Here is an 11,090-nt window from a genome sequence, read left to right on the forward strand (position 1 = left end):
CCGTATGAACAAATAGCTGTATGAGACAAAGCTACAGTTTAACATGTTCTATATGTAATCCTACTGGGATCGAATCTGGATATCGTGAATTGAAGGCAATAATACTAATATGTAGCCACGAGGGAATCCATTATCTGATTGCTTCCATTACTTGGATAAACATACGTAAGCGCCTGTTAGACTATAATTGAGAGCAGTGGTCGAAGTGAGACGGTATGCGGTGGTATGCCGTACAGACTCTGGTTTTTCAGTAATCAACACATACCGTCACTGGAAAGTAAATACTTTCAATAAATCCATTTTTATACACAGTAATTGACGAATAGCTTTGCAAGTGCAAAGATTTTATTTCTTACGTACAAATAATTTCTAAGTTGACAACACTAACAATTTTGTTATCTTTTTCCTACCTTTTGTTTTTTTCAAAATGAAGTTTTTCAAAGAAGTTCACCTAGTTTATATTTAAATGTGCCATATTGACTTGTGTCTTTCTTATGCACGTATGTGTGTCTCTTCTTGCCTTAATGTCTATAAATGCCGGGTTTCGAGCATGGGCTGATTTAGAGGTTGTCTGCTGTAGGGGCGGACCTTCCTGGGGTTTGAAATACTCCACAGTCGAGTGGGGTTCGGGATTTTTCGCATGAAATTGTTAATATCCTCATTCGGTTTTTGAAAATTTCCGTGTATAATTCCCCATAATACAAAATGTGAGAATATATATATATATATATATATATATATATATATATATATATATATATATATATATATATATATATATATATTTTACAGAAAGTTGTTGGCGGGGGATCAAATCTCTCCACGTTCCTCCCCCTTTTACTGACTGCAGAGAAGCTCTCCTATGGTTTTCAGTCATTATGTAAATATAAATACAATCTTTTAGGCAATATACCCTCTTTGTATTTCAACATTTAGATAGCCGGTATATCGAGTCGAAATCGTAATAAAACATACCGCCTCTGCTTTTTCTCCACTTCGAGCACTGATTGAGAGGATAAGTTAGTATTCAGAAGCAGTCACGCCAATTGTAAGCGAAAATAAGGAATGAACATTTTCTGCTTTATAGTCAAGTACAAGGGAGCTTAGAGATTTATTTTATTGCCTTATAACTGTTATGTTCAGTACTATGTAACCATAATAATAGTTGTTATTCATTTTCCAATTCTGTATTTATACCTATTACCTAACATTCTTACAGTATTAAGTCTAGGAGGCTCAGGGGGATGGGTAGGTCATGTAGCCAGGATGGAAGAATGTAAGAACGCTTTCAGAATTTTAACTGAAAGTCCAATCGAAAAAGGCCATTAGCAAGACCTAGGCACAGATGAGAAGATAATACTAAAGTGGATCTCGCAGAAATAGGAATATAAAATAGAGAACATGACCAATTGGTTAAGAACAGAAAGCAAGAGAGAGAGATTTTGTGAATCCAGCATTAACCTTTTGTGTTCCATAGGCCGTAGAGTTACTTAGAGTATTTGACACTTTGTTTTTAAAATTCATATTTCATTTTGTAGTTGTGATGAGGAACAATTACCTTTTGATCATCCCGATTATAGGCCATTTAAAGGTATACGAGAGGCCTAAAGTTTACTTGATGTTATGCAGAATTATAAAATAACTTCTGCATAACATGTTTCCTTTGAATCATGTATAGACCTACACTGTATCGGATGACAAAGCATCCAAGAATCACTTCCACACAATATGCGTATTTTCTGTGTATATAGGTATAAAAGAGGGATGTTGAATTTATTAAATTGAGTTTTTTCGTTATTGAGATATGGCAGTGGCAAGCTTAAAAAATTTGCAGTAATAATTGGGCCAACAAATTATAAGGTTAAGTTACAGTTAAAGCTAAATAATTCTATAAGCAGCTGGACAAGATTTATTTTCCATACTATGAATAATTGTTATATAATCTCGTATCATTCAGCAAGAGGTCATTTGATTTATTGACGAATAATTACAGCGTTTTCAACACTATTGCCAATCTCTACTACGTAGACTGTGACAGAAAATACAAATATTACTAATGTTTCAAAGGTGAGTTTGTTGAGTACTGAATAAAAGGTGATAAAAGGTGGGATTGTTGAGTAAAAGTACTGAGTTGCGATTGTCAAGTTGAAATTTGGCGTCCTTCTTGAGCACCAAAAGTCTGTATGAATCGTAGATCTACAGTTTATGATGGAAATCGAATCATCCTAATGCGTTCACTGCTCTCTCTCTTTCTCTCTCTCACTGGGAATATAGCTCGGCATGCCAAAGGTGCCAGAGCTAGCCACTATAGAACAGCGGGAAAGGCTTCCTAAAGTCAAGTCAGAATCTAGAAGTAAAGAACTTCTTGACTCTATCTGAATCGGGGACAAAAACAACAAAATGAATAAAATGATGAACACACTCAAAAAATGAGTCTTTAAATTACCGTTTTAAAATTTTCAACGGAAAGAAAGCGACACTTCATAATTAGTATTGGCTACGAGACAAAAGTCCGAACGAGAAATACATTTTTCAATTCGAGAGAGAGAAAATCGAAACCAGAGGATAAATTTAAGTTTTGTGGGCGATATTAGTTCACTCAAGTCTTATATCTCAAACAGTGTTTTAGTCTTACATGATTCATATTATAAAAACTATAAAGTGATAAAGTGATCACACGGACACAATGAAGAGCTTTTACCAACGTTTAAAGATACGCAAGATGTTACACAATATATAGGCTACTCCAATAATAACTATGGTTTAAATGTTCTGTCACCCCTTTATGACGCGGAAGGATTTTGATAACTTCTAGGTGAAATTAAGAAAACAATCAGGCCATAAATTTTTACATATATTTACAAAACGAGACAAAACGTGGTAAGTTTTTCGAGAATCAAGACTAAATGAGGAAGTATTATTCGAGAATCCCATGGCGATATAAAACTTCCATAAAATTTAAGAGATGAGAAAACTTTATTTCTCGTCTCGTCTCGTCTCCTATCCAACTTTATCCGTAATTGAAGAGGAGGTTTATGTTTTTCTTTTTTTTTTTAAATTTCTGTTCCGGTTTTTTTGGAGGTCAAATTCAAGTTTTTACAGAAAACCTGCAACGCACGGAGTATTGGACGGAGATTGGCCTTACCTTCCATGCTGCACTTATGTTGCTGGTTACGACTCTTCTTTCGGAGTTCGTTGGTTCAATTAGAGTTTAGTATTCCTTTTAGCACCGAGGCTATATGAGACGTAAATCTACAGCTTAACTAGTATCCAAATTACGCGAAAATTCACCACAAATCGAACCAGCGTCTCCCGCGCTAAATGGAGTTCTGTGACTAACCAAATAATCACGAGAGATCTAAATTTTTTGGAGTTGCTGTTAACTTTGTCAGTATATTATAAAATCAATATAATATTTTGAGTAAATTAACAGATCTACTGTTATTGACAAGGATGTAATGAGGCGTAAATGGAAATATACGGCATATATCCACCTAACATTTCTATAATCAGGCGTATATTCACCTTAAATGTATGAAAGAACGAGATTATATAAGAATGGGTAGGGTATATACGCTAAATTGTTGCAAACGAGTACGCGTATACCTATCAAAAGTACTAGCCTTGTTATCTCACTGGTTATTTACTATACCGAGGCTGCACATAGGAAGGGGCATTAGGTTGATATTTGATTTGATTTGTGAGTTTAGCTTCCCGTTCAGCAGCGAGGCTATAAGACGAGGACCTACAGTTTAACGTGGGATCCGAACTACATGAACTCCCGCCGGGAATCGAAGCCGGGTTTCCCACGCTAAAGGCGCGTACGCTAACCGCTTAGCCACGAGGGAGCTCGGAAGAGACATTGGGGTCAATTTCCTACCATCCTCGAAAGTATAAACTTTATATATGATTAAAAAAAACCTCAAGTTAATTTAAGGTATTATTATTATTATTATTATTATTATTATTATTATTATTATTATTATTATTATTAAATTTATTATAGAGAACGCAAGATTCGGTTGTTTTTTTTCTGGCGGGGGAGGGGCACAGTCTTAGGCTGTAGAATCACATAATTCGGTAATCCGATACCAAATACTCTTTAAAGAATTATAATTCCAACCACTTTTCAATTAACTTATTCTGGTTATCAAATAAAGCATTCAAACAATAAAATACTTATAAGAGCACTGGTATTTGATACATGCTTTTATGTAATAACGTCGGGATGAGTTGTATATCAATTTGTATTCGAACATCTTAACCAAGAACTACATTCTCTCTGACAAAGAAAGGTACATATTCTTGTTCCAAGTTCATCGTTATAATGAAACATGTAGATCTATAACGCAGGACATGGTGGCTGAGTTAAATGTGAACCATTAGGTGAATGTGACGTCAATAAGGAAACAAGCTGATTTCGAAGAAAAAAATAATAAGTGGTTAAATGAATGATCAGGAAAGCGTAAACACAACACTCCTTGTAAAAATGAAGTGCAGTGGAGTATAAGGGAAGAAAATGTCATAGAACCAACCATCTTACAAAGAAGAAGAAGAGAAATACGTAATAGACAATTGAAAAATAATGGAAAGAAGAAGAAAAAAAGAAACTTTGCAGTTGAAAGTATTCTTTGTAAACTTCGTCACGAAACAACCACCTGAAGAAAGAGAAAAAAAAAAATGAACATCTAAAAACTGTGAAACACTAGTAGGATGAGAAGAGTTCAAACATTGGAACGAAAAACAACTCTTCAAGTAACAAAGAAGAGAACAGAACATTTCGTTAGCGTGAGATGGCAAATTCTTTAAAGTGTGACGATTTTCTTTATTATTATTACTATTATTATTATTATTATTTACACCTTCCAGACAAGATTTTCTCAAATCATGTGTTCTTGCTTCTTTCTTTTTTTCATTTGGTAAAAGAAAAATTATTAACTTAAAAATGAGATTACTAACAATTTATTTTCCTTTATTGTTTCTGACAAACAAAAGAGTGGTAGCTAGTTTCACGAATTGATTAAATAGGAACGTTTTTCTTTTCAAATCTGGCTCGCAGTAGCTGTTCAAAGAAGGTAAAAACTGGGTGGAGGGGGAAGCCAGAACCCAGACTATGATAGGTATATCATGTGATTGCTATAAACTTTCAAAAATATATAAATAATGCCTTAAATAATTTTAGATATCTACTAAAAAGAAATTGGGGTCTAGATCTCTCCGGCCCCGGGCTAGAACCGCCACTCTTGGCTCGTGAATAACTTATTGAGAAATCCCATTACAATCAGCGACAACAAAATGTCGATTGAAACCACAGATCTCTTAACGGAAAGACTGCCACACAACGCCCTCCTTTACCCGAATATGCCCTCTTGTTTTAAGAGTAAAATAAGCGTCCGAGCGGAAATATGTAATAGTCGAACGGAACTCAGAAGGTGGTCATCTGCTAATGTTGTACACGAAAGAGACAGCAATGATTTTGTTCAGCAACATCATCAGTGAATACATATAATAAATAGGCCTAACTGTTCGTACATATATTCGATAGTATATGTAAATAATATTCAATTACATATTAACTTTTAAGTTATTCTTTTTATATATAGCTAAGTTACACAAAAATGTAACCTAAAGTGCACTTTCCAAGAAATTGTGTTTAGCTCCGCCCATCGTGCACAAGCCTGCTGGATGCAGTGTTACCAAACTAAGGGAACTTTCGCCATTTCAATAGGGTAGGCACATGAGCGTATCTGATTGACAGCAAAAGTGGCAACGTTGTACTACTTTTCTTTTTATTATTATTGTTGACAACAAGGCACCGCTAAATTGGTGGTTGCTGAGAATCATAAATGATGACCAGATCACAATGTTGAAAGCCAATCTAAAAGGGCGGAACTACACATTAGTTAAATGGGAAAGCCACACTTTAGGCTATCGTTAAAATAACATCCAAGAAGAAAAAAATCAGTTACAAACTGGTTAAGAATCGCTAAGATATGCAAGAGCCTTTGTTCACATATATAAAGAAACATTCTGACAGTTTCATGTCCTGAAAAATATCATTCAAGAGCAACAATGCAAAAAATTGGCCACTTAGTATTTGCAAACATGTATAAAACATTGCATTGTTCTTGCACAAAAAGGATAGAAAATTAACTGGAAAAAAATGAGAAGAGAAAGAACAGTGTTCTATAATAGACTAGGCTATAACCAGGCAGCACTAGAGGCACGTTAAAGTGCTTGCTTGTTTTGTTTTTTTTTTACACAAAAACTAAAAAAGAGAAGAATTAAATGTACTAACTAGTTACTGAAGACCTTCGAAAGAACTATCGTCAAGGGTGTGCAACCAATTAAAGATCATCATATTTCTTTCGTACTTGGAAAGAGGCTTACCACGCTCCCGCTCGACGTCTTTGATGGTAAGTGGAAGATTCTTGCCAGGGCTCTTGAAAGGAATGGATCCAGGAGCAAGATCGCGTTTGACAACTTTGAAAAGGTCGTTTGACACTTGTTGGGTGCTTGATGGAACTTTGAGATGAGTGGATGACGTAGTAGTGGAGGTACTTGTAGTGGCCGGGACTTCTAAGCGATCCAAATTAAATTCACTTTGGGACAGCCGTTCCAAAGCCTTGTAAGTGGTTAGAAGTCGTCGACGAATGTAGTTCTGACGGACTTTCTTGTTGACGGATCGTATGAGATCAGCAGCAGTCAGAGTGGGAACTTCACCGGAATGTCCAGGTCTACCTTGTGGTGACGGTAGCTGTGATGTTGAAGCTACATCTCCAACTGCTACCCAAGTAGAGCAAGAACGTGATGCATGGTCTAACCTTGGGTGGGGCAATTCCAAACGGGCTCCGGAAATAGCCATCTCTGACACAGATGACCGAAGAGCAGCGTCCGATAGCGGTAACTGAGTAATATCACTGGTACTGAAGCTCTTCTGTAAACCTAGTGCCGATGACAATACACCACAACTTTTAATTAAATCATTTTCTTCTTCAAACCAAATTTCCGGTATGGTCTGTGAATGATCACCTTGTACTACAAGTCTATTTCTTACACTATCCGGGTTCGGACTTGGTCCACGGTGAAGCTGTGCTTCGCTGTATGACTTGAACGTAACACGTAAATTACTCATTTTACTCATATCGGATGCTACACTAGACACAGAAAAAAGAGATAGATCAGTCGTCACCGATTCGTGACTTGGAGATCTTAGCATTCGAGTATTATTAGTATTTGCCACTTGTTGGATATTGATAACCGGCTTTGTATCGTTATCTGATGTCATTTCGGTGAATTAAGCCTTTAGAACTTGCACGATCACATTATTCACTTGTTTTATATATATATTTTCTCTTGCAGAAAAAAGTATATGTCTTGAAAATAATCTAACACTTTAGCAGTTACTTTTAGGCTTAAATGCTATATTCTATATTTAATAAGATATAGAGCAACAAAAAACACTTAATATCACTTTTAAATGGAACAGATCCAAAACGAGATAATAAAAAAACAAACTGCTCACTGAATTCTTTGTTTCACAGAATCAATTGTAGCAGAAACTGGTTTACAAGCATGTCAAGCGTGGGTGACAAAATTAGGCTTATCTTGTTTCGTAGTGAAAAATAAAAATAATAATATTTATATTTGCATCTAGAGATATATTTCACTTCATTGTAACACAACGAAACATCACTGCACCATAATTATTGAGATTTTGATGTCTTCTAGTGAAAAATCTTGTATTCTATTGGAGATTAAAGGGTTCTCGTTGGTGGCGCACATCTTGGCATCCTCTTCCTATGTTGTGGTAGGTGATCGATATTTGCCAGAAACTGCTTGCTAGCTATCGCTTCGCCTGCCTTTCCAGTTTACCACACTGTAACCGAGCGAGAGCGCCCTCTTGCGAGAGAGAGAGAGAGATTGCGCCTGACCTACTGCTGCTAGCGCTGCCGAGTAACGAATTAGCGAACTAAGACACGTTTTTCCCCATCACATGACTCTCGCTTTTATTCATTTTTTTTTATTATTATTTTTCATTCTCTGGTTTTTGGACAGACGAGATAGGAGTAGGAATAAGGTTCTGTTTCAGGCTTCACTATTTCTGCGTATACAGAACGTTTATAGACGAGAAATATATACACCAGGGAGAATTCATGCTACTATTTTATTAATTTCTTTTCTTCTTATTCTATCGTTTTTCTGAAACGAGTATGAAGTGGCAGATCTAGCCTGGGGCCGTGGTATCTAGGCCCGCAGTTTTTGAATAAAAAAAATAATTAAAGCTATTGTTTATATATTTTTGAAAGTTTATAGTAAACTCATGATATACAGGGTGGCCCAAAAGTAGGTATACACTCCTGCATTTATTAAGCATAACATTCTAGTTTATGGTTTTATTTGTTTCGGCTCTTCTGAGTTTAAGATGTAAGTAAAAACACATTAAGGACAAATAATAAAGGAACTAAGTCTACCTGATGGATAACAATACGAAATTATATAAAATGCAATGAGCTGATCAGTACGGTACTGTATACCTACGTTTGGACCACCCTATACTTATCATAGTCTATGTTCTGGCTACCCCTCCTCAATTTTTACCTTCTAGATTTGCCACTGCAAAGATGAATGACTTCATTCTGCTTTTGGTTTACATTCTTATGCAAGACAAAGCGGCGGTGCACAAATGCTTGGGCGGAAATGACTCAAATCCCCCCCCCCCCCCGAAAAAAAGATTAGCTGAGAAGACCAGAGTTTGGGGTTGCCAATTGGCTGGTTTTTCACCGTCCTGGCTGGAAATATTGCTGTTATTTTGATTAAAGCCGCTGACCGGTACAAACTTCTTACCAGCCCCTTTATGATCTGTTTTTTTTTTTTTTTTTTAATTTATATATAGTTCGAAGTATAGATTTAAAGAGTAACTTTCATTCTGTAAATACAAAATTATCACCTTTTACCATTTATCAACAAATGATATATTTTGTTCATCTGTTTAGGTAATTTTAAAGATGACGGGGATTGTATCAGGAAAATTTTGAAATTTACTTGTAAGGAATTTTATATATTTATTGAGTGTGAAAAATGACTTCTTGAACCAATTTCCTGTGGTTGAGGTATAAGTTTAAAGAATATTTTGCAAATCCCAAATTGTCACGTAAAGATTATTATACTTTTATTCATCAACTAAAGAAGGGAAACATTTTTACAAAATGATGGTACTTTTCATATACGTTAAGAAAAGTTTCATGTCTGCAAATCAATGAATAGTTCATTTATTTGATATCAGGACTGATCAATAAATGATAAATTTTGGTGTATTTACCCAAGAAACTAACTCTTGGATATTCTTTGTAAGCTCATCCATCACAATTGCAAAAAGGTATAGGCTAAGACTAGATCCCTGATGAAGTTCAACTTTAACTGTAAACCCTTCTGTTATTCAAAACGCGCTTTTCGCTCCTGTCCTACATCCATCATACATATCTTGAATTATACAGATGTATGTATTCGGAGCACATTTGTTCTTCAGTGTCCATCGAGTAAGATCTCATGGGACTTGTACATACGCTTGCTCTAGGTCGATGAAAACCACATGAAGGTTCTTCTGGTATTCTCTGTACTTTCCCGTTAGTATCCTAAGTGCAAATACTGCATCCGTTGTTGACTATCCTGGCATGAAACTAAATTGGTCCTTTACTATTTCGGTCTCATCTCTCAATCTTGCTTCTATCATTCTCTCATTGAGCTTCATTGCATGGCTTATAAATTTTATTCCTCTGTAGTTGTCACATTCTTATACAGTACAATGCTGCTGCTTCTTCACTCCTTTGGGATATTTCTTGTTTCCAATTTATTCTACAATACCATTAGCATTTAATGGAGACATAAAATGTACAAAGATGACGGATATAGCAATTGACAAATCCCATTGAGTTGAATAAAATTATATATGCATGAGTGTAAATTCTCGTGAGCAGTTTTCGAGGAAATCCAGAAAAAAAAAAAAGAAACCAAATTTATTCGTGAATATAACCTAATGATTGACACGCTTGCTGTACGAGAACTATGCCATTGGTAAATCTTTAATGAGTTAACACTGATACTGAAATATACCGCCATTAAGCCTTTCATTATGGCACTAGCAAAGCGACAGTATCATAATGAACAACTTAATGAGGATTAATGAGATATTGCATAAAATTATTAATAATGTTTAAATTCTAATATTTGATTAAGTAAGATATTGTCTAAACATATGACTATCGCAATTGATAGATCACATCGAATTGGACAAAGTAACACGCTTGAGGGCAAATTCTCATATCTAGTTATTAAGACATGTGTGTCATGTGTGACCGGACATTGAGAAGAGTTATGTTTGGTTGAAGTTGTTCCAGGCGTTCCAGACTTACGCTGGAATATACACACATTCATCCATCCATATATATGGTGCTGCCATTATCTGAGAAAAGTTTACAGTAAAAATGATTTTAGTTCGATCTTCAGGCAATACGAGTAGAACATTGGCAGCCGAGAAAACGCTGTATTTATAGCCATAATGAGTCAGGCCCGCATAAAGTAAACCTGCACCAAGGAATATAACGTCTCTTATAAAATATCAGTTTTGAAAATATTAAGAGTCTATCTTGTCCAAAAAGCGGGTTGTATGTAATTATTTTGTATGGGTATACCTATTCTTAATCTGCACCGTATATGTATCTAGTTGTAGATAAATGTAGGTGAATTGTCGTTATTGATTATTACTATCCATATTATTTGGTAGTGACATTATTAATTATAGAGAAGGAACACAATACTGAACATGGCAATACAGAAGACCTATGAAAGATTTTGGAAATGTTCAGCCGTGAAACCGTCGATTGGGCGCCAATCCGGAAAACTTGGCAATTATCCAGTTGTTCTAGTAACTAGGAATTCAAACGGTATAAGGAAGAAAGAAAAAAAAAAGAGCGTGGGTGATACTAGTTGTTCCTTTTAGAGAATCAATGTAGAAAGCCAGTCCACTGGAAAACAAGATACGTTGGAGTGACCGAGTGAAAGAAGATTATCGGAGCTGAAATGATAAGATA

The 11,090-nt window shown here is 35.5% G+C and overlaps 1 protein-coding gene across 1 annotated transcript; it reads right to left on the bottom strand.

Annotated features, from left to right (window-relative positions):
• Positions 1–4,008: 4,008 nt before the first annotated feature.
• On the bottom strand, positions 4,009–7,948 carry LOC145690300 (uncharacterized). The gene has a single exon (XM_081765078.1). It carries the CDS (start codon positions 7,286–7,288, stop codon positions 6,302–6,304), a length of 987 nt encoding a protein of 328 aa, XP_081621204.1. The 5' UTR covers positions 7,289–7,948; the 3' UTR covers positions 4,009–6,301.
• Between the last annotated feature and the right edge of the window lie 3,142 nt (positions 7,949–11,090).

The sequence above is a fragment of the Thermobia domestica genome, chromosome 1 (assembly GCF_964235325.1).
Source record: "Thermobia domestica chromosome 1, izTheDome1.hap1.1, whole genome shotgun sequence".
Lineage (NCBI taxonomy): Eukaryota > Metazoa > Arthropoda > Insecta > Zygentoma > Lepismatidae > Thermobia > Thermobia domestica.

Excerpts from the sequence above, each read along its gene's own strand:
- LOC145690300 (XM_081765078.1), bottom strand. The coding sequence starts at position 7,288 with ATGACATCAGATAACGATACAAAGCCGGTTATCAATATCCAACAAGTG.